A 20,460-nucleotide genomic window follows, 5' to 3' on the forward strand; every position below is an offset into this window, starting at 1 on the left:
GTTGACAGAATTGATAGTAGATAAGGTGGAGACAATTAAAACCACTTTCTAAAATTGCATGTTTTTCAAAAATTGAAAATAATTCGAGATGGAGGCAACATTGTACTAGTAGCAACCTTTTTTTTCCACCTGTATCATTAGTGTTACATATCAAAAAAATCTACTATCACAAATAAATGCACAATTTTTGCCACAATTCTCTATGTGGCAAATTATGTTTGGTAGAAAAAAATATAATGGGTCTATTTAAAAGTGTTATATAGTCATTCCCAGTCTATCAGGTAAGAAATTGTGGCAAAAATTATGATTTTGTTTGTAATATTAAAAAAAAAACTTGTTACATATTGCAGTGGAATCTTGATATTGTGGATGAGGGTTGTGTCATGTGTGGTACTCTATCATTGAACATTGAGTCAGCTAAAACTCAAGGAGTTAAATTATGTTATGTTGTATCTTAACGTGCTAATGTAGCTTTAATAACACAAAGGATTATAACTTTTACCACATTTATCTTACATGGCAAATTGTAATTGGTTGTTTGTCACTTTTACATGAACTAATAAATATTTTTCCACCACTCATAGTTTACCACGTGACCAATTATAACAGTTGTTGTGATTTTTTTGTGTTCTTAGAATTTTTGTTTAGACTAATTGAAGAGAGTTGACACTTTTTGTTTCACTTGCTTTATCTTTGAGTTAGTGCTCCTTAGGGCATTCGCATCAAAGATGTCAAAAAATATAGCATTAAACCTGGTGTGCTTCGGATGGATCGGCATGGCATTGAATGGATTGGCATGGCGATGGCTACGGAGACAAAAGACCCAATCCAGCCATCATCCATGACCATGAGTGACAACCAACAAGATGAGAGGGAGAAGGAGGTGTTGGGTGAGAGGGTTTAGTTTCAGTTGAGACTTGAGAGGAAGAAGGGGAGGCATTGAGCCTTGGGCGTGGATTACAGAGGAGAAGAAATAAGGGAGGAAACATAAATAAAAAAAATTTAATGGAGAAGAGAGATGTAATGTAATAAATTAATATTATTTTTATATAACTCTTAGCTATAGTGAACCATCAAAGATGGCAGCTCATTGTAGCTAAGCGTTAAAAATTTATAAATATGGCAACCTTGATGTGGGGGGTATTTTTAGTATATTGGTGCTAAACTAACTTTTAGATATTTTACCTACTTTACTGTAAATGCTCTAGCAAATTATAGATTCTACCAAAGTTTATTTGATTCAATCCAAAGTTTTAGAAAGTAATCATAAGTTAATAATTAAATTGGGTTAAAGAATTAGAAAATAACATAAATCGTGTCCATTATTATTAGCAATAAGTGACATCGAAAATTTTCATTAAAATATTCATATACTCTCTTCCCTTTGCATTGTGACGGGCTCAAGTGAAGTGAATGACAGCCTTACATGATAGAGTGTGAAGTTAAGTACAATTTTCGGTTCTTGTAGTAGGTCTCTATTATCAATTCCTCTCAAACCACACTATTTGCCACAACTTATTGAAGTGATTGACTGTAAATGATGGAAAATCACATAAATTCATCACTTTTTCTCAACCAACTATAGTTGATCACATTCAAATTGTATTAAAAGTAGACTTGCTCCTTATTAGTGAAGTAAGTGTGTGTGTGAAGGAAAAGTGGGCCCAGGTTAGGCCCAAACATTGTCCCAAGTTCGAAGCCCATATTTAGGTGTTGCAATTTGGTGTTGAAAATGGTGAAGGGAGAAATCTGTGTTGGCCTCACAATTGATGGACGGCATAGCAATTTCCTCTGCCAAATCCAAAGGCCAATCTTCAACATGTCACTTCCTCCTGAACTAGCACAGTCCAGCCAAGATCTTTGCCACGTGGTAATTAAGGTGACCATGAACCATGGGCTTGGGCAGAGCTTAGTGAAGGAACCAAACCTAGGCCTCAATGCGGATCCGGTCGCGCCATTGAGGACCAATTTTTGTCCTAAAGCTATTTCTGTAACATGTTACATGTCCCGTAAACTCTACAATTGTGCATGTATTCAAAGACCATGCATTTTAGCCAACGCAAAGCAACCTTCGCAATCAACTTTGGGTGTCGGATATGGCCAAATATATATGTATATTTATATATAGATTTCCTAGAAACTTTCTAAGAACAAAAAAATGAATAACATATATACATCAATATATCAAATGTTGTTGCGCAAAGTTCAGGTGGCTCTCTTGGCTCTTAAGCTTTCAATTCATCATCATTTAATTGAAGGTGATTCTAAGACTGCTATTGTGGTTCTCTGACAATCATCCCCCCAAATTTTCTTATTCCTTTTAAGCCTTCAGTTTTGGCTTCCTATAAAAAAAATGTTGGGACTTTTATTTTATACCTAGACATATTAAGCCTTTGTCCCACAACCTTACTTGTTGGGCTGCTCATTGTATGTGAGATGAGCCTATAAACATATTTTATCTTTCCGATTGGGTCTGTTCCCCTTTTCCTCTTGATTTATATATCCTTACTTATATATTGAAAAAAAGTTAATCATGTGACCAACATCATTTAGTTCTCCAAAAATAAAATTGAGTGGACTTTCTATTTTATTTTGTTTTTAATTTCTGCCTAGTAAACATCAATATATTAGTAGAATCCAAAGAAGGCTTAGCCCTACCGCTTTCCATCTTTTTACAGATGGAAAAGACCGTCAATCTTCAATTGGAATCAACATCTTCTGTCTCACTTTGTGCTCTACAAATAAAAACCTATAATGTGTCCAATTATTTAAGTACATCCTAATTTTATGCTCATTCTTATTTTATTATCCAAAATAAATATATAACCCAACACATCCTTTCTGCTAATACCAACCATTGTCTCGTCATTTTGACGACACAACTAGTAGCGGTCCTTTGCCAAAGTCAACACCATCAAAATCGCCATTTAAGGCCATTCATCGCTGGCGTCATAAAGGATCCAAACCCCATCTCAAACCACTAGATTTTCGTTCTAGTTCTAGAGATCCTTTTGGTTTTGATTTTTAAACGTTAGATTTGTTTTTGTTGTTTTATTTTCCATTCTTTTGCTCACTACAACAAAAGTGGACTATGGTGACGAAACCTTTCGTCATAATATGTCCTTATTTTGTCACCAAATACATATGGTGACGAAATGGTGACGAAACAGCATTCGTCACCTAAGCTCCGTCACAGAATGTATTGGTGACGAAACATCCAAATACATATGGTGACGAAATGGTGACGAAACAGCATTCGTCACCTAAGCTCCGTCACAGAATGTATTGGTGACGAAAATGTTTCGTCACCAATAAAAAAATGATAGGTGACGGAATTTTTTCGTCACCAATAAAAAATGATAGGTGACGTAAGCTTTTCGTCACCTAATATTTTCGTCACTAAACCTTATTTTCAGTGACGGAGCATTTTGTCACCAAATGTTTTTTTTTTCCAATTTCAATAGATTAGGTGACGAAGTTTTGCGTCACCAATTTTTTATTATTATTATTATTTTTTTTAATTTCAATAGATCAGGTGACGAATTATTTCATCACCAATTTCTACTTATAGTCAAATATGGCAACGAAAATCATCATCCAACAATTTTATTTTTTTATTAATATTCTTTACATTTACTTGTCATTACATTAACCTGTTCATTTCTAACCAAATCCATAAAAAAATAAATTAAGAATAAATTCCATTCATTTCTAACCAAATCCATAAAAAACATCCATACAATCTAAAAATGCAATAAAGATGTTCACAAAGTAATTACAACCATTTATATACAAATGATGTCTTAGCTTCCAAACTTTACAGAAAATTATTTGAGTTCAAGTAGTCCCACAAAAGCTATCTTTTTGCCACCAATCTCATATCTGCACAAGTATAAAGGAAAATACATCAATAACAAACTAGACTGCAAACCTATATCCCTAATAAGATGTACTACAACAAAAAAAGATTATTATTAGTAAGACAATGCAAAAAATGTCCACAGAATACCCAATAACAAACTAGACAAAATAATCATAATGCAACATCATATGAAGCCAAACTATCAAAGAAAGAAGACCCACAACATTCTCATCAAATAAAAACCCAACCCACATTACAAACCATGGAGAAATCACAAAGAATGCAGAAAAATCCCAATTTAAAACAAAACAAATAAAGTGAAATCCAAAACAAAAACCCAGCTACCATCATTAACACAAACCCAACCACCACAACGAATAAAAAATCTAGCCAACACCATTAAAAAAAAAAAAAATAGCCACCACCATTAAACAAAAACCACAGCCACCACCATAAACAAAAAACCCGCCACCACCATAAACAAAAAACACAGCTACCACCATTAATACAAAAACTCAACCCCTACCATAAACAAAAAACACATCTACCACCATTAACACAAAAACTTAGCCACCACCATAAACAAAAAACCCACCACCACTATTAAACAAAAAACACAGCCACTACCATAAACAAAAAACCCACCACCACTATTAAACAAAAAACACAGCCACCACCATAAACACAAAAACCCAGCCACTACCATAAACAAAAAACCCAACAACCACCATTAAACAAAAAGCATAGCCACCACCATTAACACAAAAACCCAGCCACTACCATAAACAAAAAAACCCACCACCATCATTAAACAAAAAACACAACCACTACCATTAACACAAAAACTCAACCACTGCCATAAACAAAAAACTCAACCATTGCCATAAACAAAAAACCCAGCCATCACAATAAACGAAAAACCCACCACCGCCATAAACGAAAAACCCACCACCGCCATTAAACAAAAACATAGTCACCACCATTAACACAAAAACACAGTCACTACCATAAACAAAAAACCCAACCATCACAATAAACAAATAACCCACCACCAACATTAAACAAAAAACTCAACCACCACCATAAACACAAAAACCCAACCACACAATAAACAAAAAATCCAGCCACCATCATTAACACAAAACCCACCACCACCATTAAACAAAAAAATCCAACCACCACCACAAACAAAAAAGCCACCACCACCATTAAACAAAAAACACAATTGGAGCACAATTGTGCTACGGTACCCTCATACATATAAGAGGTTACTATAGCACAATTGTAAAAAAAATTACAATTGTGAGACCGGGTAATGCTTGTTTTTGTGTTTCTGTTAGAGATATTGGCAAACCTCACGTGTTTTTAACGGCCACAACTTCTTCCAATTGCTTCCCCTTGACCCACTTAGAAGCTGAAAATTATGATAGAGAACAATTAGAACAATCCCTTGCAATAACAAAGGCCACAATGCCATGAAAAAAGGACAATAAGCTAAAGTAGAACACGAATGGCAACTTCCAAAAACTTGACAAATCAATTAAAGAGACAAATATTTAAAAGCAATTTCTAACTCTAGACCAAGTTTCAAATATTTTCTCAATAAACTGAGTGATGGTTTGTTACTGTAGGTAATCTATTTTTTAATGGAACATTGACTTCCAAACCAAATTACCCTAGCAAGATGACATTGAGTAAATAGATGTAGCGAGGATTTTATCTGAAATTTGCAAAGAGAGCAACTTGAATTTGAGTTGAGTTGAGAGCATACCTATTTATATAGATAAACATGTATGCTCTCAACTCAAATTCAAGCTGCTCTCTTTGCATATATATAAATATATATATATATATATATAAATATATATATATATATATATATTTTGATAGAAATTTTTTCTCTAGTATATAAAATATGTAATTGGTAGGTGTATAACATTTTGATAATTATCATCATATTATAAATAAATGAGAGTGGTCCATGTAAATAGTCCCATAGTTATAATACCATATGTATGACTTTAAGCAAATCAATTGTCATTTATAGTTCATAGCTAGGTTAATTATAATACTTCTAAATGATATTCAATCCAATTAATACTACTGCTTTGGTTTCCACTTGCTTTGTAATCGTCATTCATTATTAATTAAAGAAAAAAGCCCTTCAGGTTTAAAACACTTTTTTGGGTAAATAACAATATTTATTCATATGAAAAACGCAGACATTGGCAAGCTTTCTCTAGCTCATGTTTTTATTTTTATTTTTCTTTTGTACTCTTCTATGCCTTTTTAGTACACACCCTGTGTATTGGGATTTAATTTTTCTTAATTTAATGAGTTTATTTACCTATTAAAAAAAAAAGTAGCCCAAGTACACAGTGGGTATACTATGGGTACAGCAAATCAAATCCTAGTACAATGATTAATCAAATCTAAGAGGGTAAAAAAAAAAAAATTTTGAGCCTAATCCTAGCATCAACTAATACAAAGATTTAAAAAGCAACAGTTTTAGATTTATAATAGTTCGTTCACACCCCTCAAAACCCCCAAGCATTCTGACAGTAATTCTCTTCATGTACAAGTTTCATATGCCCCATGCTCATTTACTAGCACGACACACTAGCAGATTCTAAATGAGCAAAGGAATCCATCAGCCATCATCACAAACGATAGATTGAAATGAATAAAAATCACTATACCCAAATCCAGTTACTAAAAATTGCAGCAATTACCCCCATTTTCCCAAAAAAAAAAAAAAAAATGCCCCAGTGCTATGTGGTACAAACTAGAAGCATTCAACTTACCAAAAAAGCTTCTGAATAAAAGAATATACTACTATACCATTCGTTGAAATAAATGTTTGACTAAAGACTAAACTACAAGAAGGCAATCTATGATTCTACATCAAAATTCAAACAACAGAAAAGTGGCAAATCCCCAATATTTATGCTTTATTTGTTAAATTTTTCAAGGCCAACAACAAAAACTTAAAATACCCAGATCCATTTCAGAATATCCAATTGATTTCTACTTATGATCAAAGTAACAGAAATAGTTACCTAGTTTGAAAGTAGAAATATGAGCACTTTCAACCACCAACAAAAATCACATATCTGAGAGAGAGAAGAGTGATGAGAGAGAGAGCTTACCGGTCTTTTTGGGAGGCTGAGAGGCGTGGGTCTGTATGTGGGAAGAGAAAGAGAGAGTATAAGTGTTTTGTTTACACAAATAAAAAATAAGGAAAAAAAAAAAAAAAAGTCAAAAAAATTTAGAACGCGCCTAAAAATTGGGCACCGCGCAAAAAGAAATAAAAAAATTTGAGAGGTGTTATCTATTTAGTATTTTTATAATATTTTCACAATAAATTATAAGTGGTTAATTGTTATTAGTTTAAATTTAAATATAACACTAAAATTACTTTTTTACCTTCAACAATAACAACCAATATCAACCTACCATTTAAATTTTATTATAAAAATATTATGACAATATTGTAAAAATACCACTTTTGTTTGGATTTGGAAGAGGAGAGACCATGAAGCACGAGCAGTATTGCTTGAGTTTCTTGAAATGAGCTTCTTCTTCGGAACTATGGAGAGAGATTAACAAATCAAAAGTCAAAAACAACTAAACCTGTACTTTTAAAAACTATGTGCTCTATACACAATAAAGCAGTGAGAGCCACACCCTTTTTTTTAGTCTTTAATCTAGAATTAATGAGAACCACATGCTATGGCTCTACTTTTAGCTTTTGTTTCACTTTAACTTCTTTTTTTTTTTTTTTTTTTTTTTTTAAAGAGCTTTTGTTTTACTTGACATATTTTACGGTCTGTACGTTGTAGATTGTACAATTACAAGTTCTTTGTCCTCAAAAACAATATTATATACTGTATTATACAACTCTATGAAAAGTCACGTTAATTTAATTTCTTTATTTTCTTTTTCTTTTACCTTTTTGTGATAATTATGATTAGAAAAAAAAATAGTAATTTTATTTAATTAAATAAATAAACTTAAAAAGTTATTTAAGTTTTATATAACATTAATTAATTCATTATATATATAATAATTTTTTTTTTTATGATTACATTTAAACATAATTGATTGTCCATTCCAAGGAAAATTAATTACTTGATGACATGACTATTAATTTTTAATCACTTTGAAATTTTGTAAGCGTGAAAAATATATGAAGATAAAAAATTTACAATGAATTAAAAAATATAGAGTTGGGTTCAAGTTACACTTAATGTAACTCTAAAAAATGTTACACCACCCAATAACTTATTATTTAATGCATATTTTGAAAATCCAACAGTTGAATAACATGTTCTATATGTTCTTAATATGCATGCCAATTTCCATGCCAATCGGATGTAATATACCATTTGATCTTTATACTCATCTTTTATGCGTTATTTTAAACTATAAAAACATGAATTTAGACAATGGATTGATGACATGCCTATTAATCTTTGATCACATTGAAATTTTGTAAGCATGAAAAACATATGAAGATAATGTAATCTAACGGAAGATTTGTCAAAATTCACATCGAATTAAGAAATATAGGGTTGAGTTCAAGTTACACTTGACGTAACTCTAAAAATTGTTACACCACCCAATAACTTATTATTGAATTCATATTTTCAAAATCCAACCATTGGATTATATGTTCTATATGGTCTTAACATTCATGCCAATTTTCATGTCAATCGGATGTAATTTACCATTTGATCTATAAACTCAACTTTTATGCATTATTTTAAACTACTAAAACTTGAATCTAGACAGTTGATTAATGACATGGTTATTAATATTTGAAAACCTTGAAATTTTGTAAGTAAGAAAAATATATGAAGATAGTGTAATCTAACGGTAGATTTGTCAAAATTCACATCGAATTAAGAAATATAAGATTAGGTTCGAGTTACACCTAACGTAACTCTAAAAAATGCTACACTACCCAATAACTTATTATTAAATTTATATTTTGGAAATCTAACTGTGGGATTGCATGTTCTATATTGTCTTAACATGCATGCCAATTTTTATACTATTTAGATTTAATTTACCATTTGATCTATAAACTCATCTTTTATACGTTATTTTAAACTACAAAAATATGAATTTAGACAATTGATTAATGACACGCCTATTAATCTTTGATCACATTGAAATTTTGTAAGCATGAAAAATATATGAATATAATGTAATCTAATGGTAGGTTTATCAAAATTCACATCGAATTAAGAAATATATGGTTGAGTTCAAGTTACACTACCCAATAACTTATTATTGAATTCATATTTTTAAAATAAAACCGTTGGATTACATGTTCTATATGATCTTAACATTCATGCCAATTTACATGTCAATCGGATGTAATTTACCATTTGATCTATAAACTCATTTTTTATGCATTATTTTAAATTACTAAAACTTGAATCTAGACAATTGATTGATGACATCGCTATTAATTTTTGATTTCCTTAAAATTTTGTAAGCATGAAAAATATATGAATATAATATAATCTAACGGTAGGTTATCAAAATTCACATTGAATTAAGAAATATGGGGTTGAGTTCAAGTTACACTTGACGTAACTCTAAAAAATGTTACACCACCCAATAACTTATTATTGAATTCATATTTTCGAAATCCAACCGTTGGATTACATGTTCTATATGGTCTTAACATTCATACCAATTTTCATGTCAATCGGATGTAATTTACCATTTGATCTATAAACTCATCTTTTATGCATTATCAAAATTCACATCGAATTAAGAAATATAGGGTTAAGTTCAAGTTACAATTGACGTAACTCTAAAAAATAATACACCACCCAATAACTTATTATTGAATTCATATTTTCAAAATCAAACCGTTGGATTACATGTTCTATATGGTCTTAACATTGATGTCAATTTACATGCCAATTAGATGTAATTTACCATTTGATCTATAAACTCATCTTTTATGCATTATTTTAAACTACTAAAACTTGAATCTAGACAATTGATTGATGACATCACAATTAATCTTTGATCTCCTTGAAATTTTGTAAGCATTAAAAATATATGAATATAATGTAATCTAACGGTAGGTTTATCAAAATTCACATTGAATTAAGAAATATAGGGTTGAGTTCAAGTTACACTTGACATAACTCTAAAAAATGTTACACCACCCAATAACTTATTATTGAATTCATATTTTCGAAATCCAACCGTTGGATTACATGTTCTATATGGTCTTAACATTCATACCAATTTTCATGCCAATCGGATGTAATTTATCATTTGATCTATAAACTCATCTTTTATGCATTATTTTAGACTACTAAAATTTGAATCTAGACAATTGATTGATGACATCGCTATTAATCTTTGATCTCCTTGAACTTTTGTAAGCATGAAAAATATATGAATATAATGTAATTTAACGGTAGGTTTATCAAAATTCATATCGAATTAAGAAATATAGGGTTGAGTTCAAGTTACAATTGACGTAACTCTAAAAAATGTTACACCACCCAATAACTTATTATTGAATTCATATTTTCAAAATTCAACCGTTGGATTACATGTTCTATATGGTCTTAACATTCATGCCAATTTTCATGCCAATTGGATGTAATTTACCATTTGATCTATAAATTCATCTTTTATGCATTATTTTAAACTACTAAAACTTGAATCTAGACAATTGATTGATGATATGACTATTAGTATTTGATCATCTTGAAATTTTGTAAGTATGAAAAATATATAAAGATAGTGTAATCTAACGGTAGATTTGTCAAAATTCACATCGAATTAAAAAATATAGGGTTATGTTCGAGTTACACCTGACGTAACTTTAAAAAATATTACACCACCTAATAACTTATTATTGAATTCATATTTTGAAAATCCAACCGTTGGATTACATGTTCTATATGGTCTTAACATTCATGCCAATTTACATGCAAATCGGATGTAATTTAGCATTTAATCTATAAACTCATCTTTTATGCATTATTTTAAACTACTAAAATTTGAATCTAGACAATTGATTGATGACATCGCTACTAATCTTTGATCTCCTTGAAATTTTGTAAGCATAAAAAATATATGAATATAATGTAATCTAATGGTAGGTTTATCAAAATTCACATCGAATTAAGAAATATAGGGTTGAGTTCAAGTTAAACTTGACGTAACTCTAAAAAATGTTACACCACCCAATAACTTATTATTGAATTTATATTTTGAAAATCCAACCGTTGGATTATATGTTCTATATGGTCTTAACATTCATGCCAATTTACATGCTAATCAGATGTAATTTACCGTTTAATCTATAAACTCGTATTTTATGCACTATTTTAAACTACTAAAACTTGAATCTAAACAATTGATTGATGACATCGCTATTAATCTTTGATCTCCTTGAAATTTTGTAAATATGAAAAATATATGAGTATAATGTAATATAATGGTAGGTTTGTCAAAATTCACATCAAATTAAGAAATATAGGGTTGGATTCGAGTTACACCTGATGTAACTCTCAAAAATGTTACACCACCTAATAACTTATTATTAAATTTATATTTTGAAAATCCAACCGTTAGATTACATGTTCTATATGGTCTTAACATGCAAGCCAATTTTCATGCACATCAGATGTAATTTAACATTTGATCTAGAAACTCATATTTTATGCATTATTTGAAACTACTAAAACTTGAGTCTAGACAATTGAGTGATGACATGACTATTAATCTTTGATCACCTTGAAATTTTGTAAGCATGAAAAATATATTAAGATAATGTAATATAACAGTAGATTTGTCAAAATTTATATCGAATTAAGAAATATAGAGTTGGATTCGTGTTACACCTGACGTAACTCTCAAAAATGTTACACTACCCAATAACTTATTATTGAATTTATATTTTGAAAATCCAACCGATGGATTACATGTTCTATATGGTCTTAACATGCAAGCCAATTTTCATGCGAATCGGATGTAATTTACCATTTGATCTATAAACTCATATTTTATGCATTATTTGAAACTACTAAAACTTGAATCTAGACAATTGATTGATGACATAGCTATTAATCTTTGATCACCTTGAAATTTTGTAAGCATAAAAAATATATGAAAATAATGTAATCAAACGGTAGATTTGTCAAAATTCATATCGAATTAAGAAATATAGGGTTGGGTTCGAATTAAGAAATATTTTGAGGTTATTACATGAGTTTTTGCTCATTTTAGAGATTTTGGGATATTTTGGTCATTTTAGTTGTTTTTTGGCATAATTGGTGATTTTAGAGATTGTAGGAGTATTTTTGTCATTTTAAAGGTTTCATGGATATTTTGCTTATTTTAGAGATTTTGAGGATACTTGATCATTTTAGTGGTTTTTGAGCATATTTGGTGATTTTATAAAAATCGGCTTTGAGTAGGGTATGAATATCTATGGATAAATCGACCGGGTTACAATTGGATATGGATACTAATTGGGTAAGGTAATCGGATATCCATGGATAAATTATTTGGTCTGGTATATATAGGTATACCCTACCCATGGCCATCCTTAATTATTTGTATATAATAGGTGACGAACACTTATTTCGTCACCAAAAACACCTCCATCTTAATATTGGATGATGAATTTGGAATTTCATCACATCAGGTTAGTCTTTGGTTAAACAATAGGTGACGAAAATTTATTTCGCCACCAAAAACACCTACATCCTAATATTGGGTGACGAATTTAGAATTTCGTCACCTTTGGTAAGCCTTTGGTGACGCAAATATTTTGTCACCCTAGGTTTGCCTTTTTTTCATGACCTATAGTGACAAAATAAATATTTCGTCACCAATTTGTACATCTTTGGTGACGAAATATTGATTTCGTCACCAATTTTAAATTTTTTATAATATTTGGTGACGAATTCTTCTTTTCCTCACTAAATGTTATCATTTGGTGACGAAATTGTTTATCCTCACTAGATTTCGTCACCATATCTCACTTTTGTTGTAGTGGCTGTTGATTTTGTTTCTTAATAAAAAATGAAGAGAGATGACAAAATTTAACTCAAACTCAAACTCAAACAAACAAGTTGTCCAGTAGGATATGTTAGGTATTTTTTTGTGGTATAGTGATGGTGGTTGATGGGATTGAGTGTAGGCAGTAGCTTAGATGTCCAGCAGTGGTGTAGATCGGGCAACGGTGGCTGCTGTGACTGGTGACATCGTGGGTGGAGGTGGTCGGTGCCGGTCTGGTTGTGGTGTTTGGCTTCTTAATTTGTTGTGAGTAATTAAATTAAGAAAAGACATAATGAGAGGATTTAATTAAATAAAGTGTTGTAAAGTCAATTAGTCTCTCTCCCACGTAGGAGTGTTTCCTCTCTCGAGTGCTTCCTTTACTTTTCTCGAGTGTTCTTTCCCTTTCCTTGATAGGAACAATCTCTAAGGCCCTAATTCGGAGCTTTTAGTTCTGATTAGGTGGCCTAAATTCTTTGAAAGGCTCCAAATTTCACGGTAAGGATCAGAATCATGGAGAAAGAGCTGATAGATGTTTTGAAGAACATGCAGCAAACGGAAGAAGAAGAGTTGCAGATCTCAGTTTCGGAAGAAGGCAGAGCACAGGTAATAGAGGAGTGTTCTCAGAGTTTGATGGGAAAGGTGTTGACGGACAGAAAGCAAAACCTGCGTGCTCTGAAGAATACTTTAAGGACTGCTTGGAAAATTGGTCAGGATTTAAAGATTGTGGAAGTTGGAAGTGATATCCTTCAATTCAAGTTTGCCAATGAATATCAGCTAAGGTGGGTTGAAACAAATGGGCCATGGAACTTTGAAAATAACCTTCTATTGCTCAAAAGATGGGAGAGGGGAATGACGGCAAGTAATATTTCTTTTACCCACTCTCCTTTTTGGGTACAAATTTGGGGTTTGCCTTTTGATATGATGACAGAGAAGATAGGAAAGGAGATAGCCAGTAATTTGGGGATTTTTATGACAGTAGATACAAGATCATGGATGTCAGAGCAAGCCAAGTTCATGAGGGTGAAGGTGAATCTTTCGCTGGAAAAACTCCTAAGAAGATGTGGAAAGGTTGCTAGTCCAGAGGGGGAGAGTTTTTGCATCCAATTTTGGTATGAAAGGTTGCCGATTTTCTGCTTCAGATGTGGAGTAATGGGGCACGATGAGCGACATTGCAAGAAAAGTGGCCAACAAAATCAAGCTCTGCAATATGGTGAATGGTTAAGGGCTCAAGGTGGAGGAAAAGCTAAATATACAAAAGAAGAACAAAGAAGGAGTCCTCTAAACCAGCAAGCTGATGACACGGCAATGCAAGAAAGGATGCAGTTTGGGGCGGAAGACGGGGGCTACTCCTATTCCCGTGGCGGTGCACAATTCAGGGACAATCTTGGAAATGAAAAAAGAGGAAGTCTTGTTTCAATGACGTCAGAGGAAGGTGAGCACGCCACGCAAGAGGTATGTCAATTTCAATTTCAAATTCAAAATGGTAGACATGATGAGATAGAAGCAAGGAAAAAAAAGGAAAATATCCACGGTGAAGAGGGAAAAGAAAATAACCAAAATATGGGGCCGGCCCAAACCTTTATGTCAACAGTAGGATGTGAAAATGGGGTAAGTGGGATAACCCACATGGGCCGGGTAGAAGTAAAAAATATAGAGTTTCAGGAAGTTAATAGCCCAGTTAAAATGGATATTGGGCTTAGTCTAGAAAAGGAAAATAATGATGTGGAAAATAAAACACAGAAAAATAAGGGTAAACTGAAGAAGCTGGCCCGTGGTCAGAACAAAGAATTTGAAATGGGAAGGGATGCAGCTAGTAATATAGTAGGAGTAAAGAGAACTCTCTGGGCAGATGAGGAAATGGTTGATGGAGGAAGGCAGAAAAGTTTTGTGGCAGTAACACAACCCCATTTGAGCTATCGGTGGTTTCTGTAGAGCAGCACCGCCGGGAGCCATGAATACCTTAAGCTGGAACTGCCGGGGGCTGGGGAACCCCCGGTCAGTTCGAACGTTGTACGATATGGTGCAACGATGGTGCCCCAAACTGGTATTCTTGATGGAGACAAAAGCTGGAATAAGTAGGATGAGGAGAATAATGGTGAAGACAGGCTTATTAAATGGAGTAATTGTTCCTAGCAAAGGAAGAAGTGGTGGAATAGCCATGTTATGGGAAAGGGATCTATCTGTGGAGCTTAAAAGCTATACTAGGTATCATATTGATGCAGTAGTGATTGATCCTACATCTGGCTTCAAATGGAGAATCATAGGGTTCTATGGAAATCCGGATACAAATCGAAGGAAGGAGTCTTGGGAGTTACTACATTTTCTAAATGCTCAATTTCAGATACCATGGGTTTGTTTGGGGGATTTTAACGAAATATTATCAAATTTTGAGAAATGGGGAGGTCCAGAGAGACCCCAACAGCAGATGGAGGGTTTTAGAAGAGTAGTAAATGCTTGTGGTTTTATAGACCTTGGATATGAGGGCCCAGAGTTCACTTGGTGTAACCAAAGGCCAGCTAGGGAAAGAATTCGATTAAGACTTGATATGGTGCTGGCTACAACAGAGTAGAAAGATCATTACAAAGATACTAGGGTCCTCCATGTGGTGGATTCAACCTCAGATCACTATGCTCTGGTTCTAACTAACCAAAGAAATATCCAAGGAAGGGGAAAGAGAAGATTCCAATTTGAGGCAGCATAGGTTAGACATGATAAATGCAAGGAGATAATTCAAGATGCCTAGAAGTTTTATTCAGGTTTTCAAACGGCAAGTGATTTTGCTGAGGGTCTGAGAGTGTGTGCTGAGGGCTTAACAAGATGGAACAATTCAGACCTTAGACATGATGCTAGAATGATAAAAGAGAAGAGAAAGCAACTGCAAGATCTAATCTAGGCTGACAGGGATGGAAGTAGGGGAGAAGAAATTAATGCAATAAGGAAGGAAATAAATGAAATGTTAGATGATGAAGAAGTCAAGTGGAATCAAAGATCCAGAATCCAATGGTTGACCCTTGGTGATAGAAACACAAAATATTTCCACTACAAAGCATCTCAGAGAAGAAAGAAGAATGAAATCCGGGGCTTGCTGAATGGAGAAGGGAATTGGTGCGAAGAGAAAACAGACATAGCAAATATTGCTGTGAGTTACTTCAAAGAGCTGTACTCTACTTCATTCCCAACCAGAGTGATGGAAGTAGCAGATTTGATACCGAGAAGAGTTACCAGGGAGATGAATGAAGACTTAACTAAAGAATTCCAGAAGGAGGAGGTTCTTCAAGCTATCCGACAAATGCACCCAACAAAAGCACCGGGTCCGGACGGTATGTCTGCTATCTTTTATCAAAAGTATTGGGATATCATTGGGGATGATGTGATAAAAACTATTCTTAATATTCTTAATTTCAATGCCCCTATAGCTGAGCTAAACAAGACAAATATAGCTCTCATTCCTAAAATAAATAATCCAACAAAGATAAGTGAATTCCGACCAATAAGCCTTTGTAATGTTTCATATAAAATTGTGTCAAAGATTCTTGCAAATAGGCTGAAACCTTTTCTCCCCTCCATCATCTCCGAAAGCCAAAGTGCTTTTGTCCCAGGTAGACTCATTACTGACAATGTCCTGGTTGCTTTTGAAATAATGCATTATCTAAAGAAAAGAAAGGATGGGAAAGAGGGGTATTTGGCAATTAAATTAGATATGAGTAAAGCCTATGACAGAGTGGAATGGTGTTTTCTTGAAAAAATTATGTCAAAAATGGGCTTTGATAATAAATGGACTAATTTGATTATGAGTTGTATAAACTCTGTTTCCTATTCTGTTCTCATAAATGGTGAGGCCCATGGTTGTATTACCCCTACAAGGGGGCTACGCCAGGGTGATCCCTTATCTCCCTACATGTTTCTGTTATGTACAGAAGGACTAACGGCTTTGATTGTGGAGGCAGAAAAGAGAAGGCAGATTTCAGGCATCTCTATATGTAGGGGCGGCCCAACAATTACCCATCTCTTATTTGCCGATGATAGTGTGGTCTATTGCAAGGCATCAGAGCAAGAAAGCAGAGAGCTATGCACAATTCTGCATAAATACGAGGAAGCAGCAGGCCAAAAAGTAAATATAGAAAAGTCATCGGTCTTTTTTAGTAAAAATACTAAGGAAGAAACAAGCGAATGGGTGAAGAATATGCTGGGTTCAATGCAGAATGTACAGCCAGGAAAATACTTGGGCCTACCTTTGATGATTGGAGATCAAAGAAACAAATATTCAATGAAGTCAGGGAGAGAGTGGGGAAAAAGATGACCGATTGGAAAGAGAAATTGTTATCGATTGGAGGAAGAGAAATCCTTATTAAAGCGGTTGCTCAGGCTGTCCCCACGTACACAATGGGGTGTTTTTTACTTCCCAAAGGTCTTTGTGAAGACATTGAGGAGATGATGCGGAATTTTTGGTGGGGGCAGAAGAATCAAGAATAAAAAATGGCGTGGGTTAGCTAGTCAAGAATGTGTAATTCAAAGTCAGAAGGGGGAATGGGGTTTCGGGATCTTTATGCATTCAATTTGGCTATGTTGGCAAAGCAGGGATGGAGGATGTTGGAAAATCCCACATCGCTTATGGCGCGCATGTACAAAGCAAGGTATTTTCCCAATGGGGATGTTTTAAATGCAAGCATAGGTAGCAACCCATCTTATGCTTGGAGAAGCATTCATAAGAGCATAAAGATTCTGCAGAAAGGAACAAGATGGAGAGTGGGAAATGGGAAGACAATCCATATATGGGATGATAGATGGTTACCAACCCCAGCGACTTATAAAGTCATTTCCCCAAGGAAAGATTTTGGAGATTTCCCTATGGTATCGGCCTTGATTGATCAAGATACTAGAAGATGGAGAAAGGACATTCTTGATAGAGTCTTTCTTGATTTTGAAGTGGAGAAAATTCTAAGCATCCCAATCCCTCACTACCCACAGGTGGACCAACTAATATGGGTGGGAAATAAAAAAGGAATTTTCATGGTGAAAAGTGCTTATTTTTTGGCTAAGGAAATTGTAGAAAAGCATGAAAGAGGTGAATCCTCAGTGGGAGATGTATGTGCCCCACTTTGGAAAAAGATGTGGCACTTAAACATTCCGGCCAAAGTGAGAGTCTTTGCTTGGAGACTTTGCATGAAGGCCATCCCATCTATGTTGAATATGAGTAATAGGGGAATTCAAGTGGATCCTACCTGCCCTGTTTGTTGTGGGGAACCTGAGTCAACTGAGCATGCAATAATCTACTGTGGAGCTGTTAAAAGAGTGTGGAGCAAATGGGAAGAATGCCCAATCTATTTGAATGAAGCCAACATGGAGATTGTGGACTTGGCTTTATGTTTGCTAGAAAAGGGAACACAGAGGGACATGGAGATCTTTTTTGGTGTTGCTTGGATGATTTGGTATAATAGAAACCAAATTGTTCATGAGGGAAATGGTGTGTCTGAGGATCACATTTGGGAGACAGCAATCCAAATGATAAAGGAGTTCAAGGGAATAAGGGGCTGGGAGATAAATAGTCCTCAGAGAAGTGAGAAAGCATGGACTCCTCCACCTGTGGGTTTCTTCAAAATAAATGTAGATGGGGCTGTTCCTTCTGTTGATGGCCATTCTGGAGTGGGTGTTGTAATTAGAGCTTGGGAAAGAAAGGTGGTAGCAGCAAAAAGTCTTCCTCTATCGGGTCGAATAGCTGTGGAGGAAACATAAGCCATAGCTATGGAACAAGGAATGATCTTAGCAAAAAACATGGGCTTGGAAAGGACCATTTTTGAAGGGGATTCATTGCAGACAATTCAAGCTATTGAGGTTAAGGATGTAAGAAGTGTGATTGGCCACATTGTGAAAAGCTGTCTGCAAATTTTTCCAAGCTTCCAGGAGGCAAGAATCAGACATATTAGTAGGGAGGGCAACAAAATAGCCCACGATCTTGCACAGCTTGCAAAACAATCCGCTGAGGAACAGGTCTGGATTTCAACTATACCGGTTTGGATTGAAGACATGGCGAGAGCTGAAGGAACGGTTTAAAGTTTGCCTGTGTTTCGTGGTCTAAGTTGTTGCTTTTTCTTATTTTGTTATGCTCTGTTTTTCTGTAGCTTGTGCTCTGTTTTCTTCAGTGTATCTTCTTATCTGTTTATGAATGAAAGTATTCAGTTTGGTCTAAAAAAAAAAAGATTTAATTAAATAAAGAGATATATGGGATGGAACATAGAATGGTACGAGAAAAGTGGTATAGAAGATGTTGATTCCTTCGATATAATGTACAATATCTAGAAAAAATCGTAAAAAGAAAATACCCAAAAAAAAAATATATATATATATATATATATATATGTATGTATGTATGTATTGGAGAAACAAATAGCCCCCAATATTTACATAGGAATGGCCGAATGGGTTCCCCCACCTTTTGTTGGTAGCCTACTAGCCATGTCCAAAGCTTAAAATAAATGAAGCTATTCTTACTTCTTACACTAAAATATTGTATTTCCATACTAAAGCACACTTTCTATCCTTAAAATTTTGATTTTATTTTTTACCATTTACATTTCGAAATTTTAATTTTGATATTCCTCATTTTTTATTTTGCTTTCATATTGGCACTATCTATTTCTATTAGTAATCTTATTATTCATAATTTTTGTTTTTTGGTCTACAACAATAAAATTTCTTCATTCCATTACAATTTAGAGCTAAAATATCATGAAATTGTTAACCATGGAGAGTACTTAATAATCAAATTATTAACGGAAATAGACGACACGACTAATATGAAAACATAATCAAACACGAATACTAAAAAAAAAAAATTTAAAACCTAAATGGCCAAAATGAAACCCCAAATTTTAAGGGTTAAAAGTATACTTGAGTTTTCAAAGGTCTATGGTTGATGATCCAAAGAATTTTTCTCACATAATTATTACACATTGTACTAAATAATTGATTTTTTTTTCTTCTAAAAAACTTTCTACTAAGTTGTAGGGATGTCAATTTAAACCTGCAACCGTGAGTACTCACCTCACCCGCCCTTAATTGATAGGCTTTACTTGCCCTGCATAACAAATGGGGTGGGGGTGAGGGTTAATATTTTCCCCTGCACCTGTCTTGTTTAAATTTAAATAATTAAAAAAATATTTTTATAAGTGTTTTATTAGATATACATATATGTTTTTAGCCTTCAAACTTTCAATTTATTATATTTTTTATATTGTATTATTGAATTTATACTTTTATGTTTTAATATTTATGTTGTTTATATTTTTTTTAATTGTTGTATTGCTATGCTTGAATTGTTTTTGTATTTCTTAATACTTAAATTGCTTTATTGTTATGCTTTAGGAAGGTTTTGTAATATTAGAACTTTTTTATTTAAATGTTTTATGAGTTTTAATTTAATACATTCAAAATAAGCTTTTAATAAATTATATATATGAAAAATTTGGGTGTAGCAGGATGGATACCCGCTAGAATGGGGTGGGGAAAACAAACCTACCCCGAAACGGAAGTGGGACAGGAGTGGGGAA

General features: G+C 33.5%; 1 protein-coding gene and 1 long non-coding RNA gene across 5 annotated transcripts; one reads left to right on the forward strand and one right to left on the reverse strand.

Annotated features, from left to right (window-relative positions):
* Positions 1-3,684: 3,684 nt before the first annotated feature.
* LOC126698753 (uncharacterized) lies at positions 3,685-7,512 on the reverse strand. 4 transcript variants are annotated; one of them, XR_007646576.1, is made up of 4 exons: positions 7,366-7,512; positions 7,012-7,042; positions 5,217-5,276; positions 3,685-3,882 (listed from the first exon to the last, which is right to left on the reverse strand). It is a non-coding gene; the product is annotated as an uncharacterized LOC126698753 (long non-coding RNA). The 4 variants fall into 4 exon arrangements; XR_007646578.1 differs by having other exon boundaries at positions 7,369-7,481; XR_007646577.1 differs by having other exon boundaries at positions 7,397-7,456.
* Positions 7,513-13,423: 5,911 nt separating this feature from the next.
* LOC126701122 (uncharacterized) lies at positions 13,424-14,845 on the forward strand. Its single transcript, XM_050399256.1, has one exon. It carries the CDS (start codon positions 13,424-13,426, stop codon positions 14,843-14,845), a length of 1,422 nt encoding a protein of 473 aa, XP_050255213.1.
* Positions 14,846-20,460: the final 5,615 nt, after the last annotated feature.

Source organism: Quercus robur, chromosome 9 (genome assembly GCF_932294415.1).
Source record: "Quercus robur chromosome 9, dhQueRobu3.1, whole genome shotgun sequence".
Classification (NCBI taxonomy): domain Eukaryota; kingdom Viridiplantae; phylum Streptophyta; class Magnoliopsida; order Fagales; family Fagaceae; genus Quercus; species Quercus robur.

Excerpts from the sequence above, each read along its gene's own strand:
- LOC126701122 (XM_050399256.1), top strand. The coding sequence starts at position 13,424 with ATGGAGAAAGAGCTGATAGATGTTTTGAAGAACATGCAGCAAACGGAA.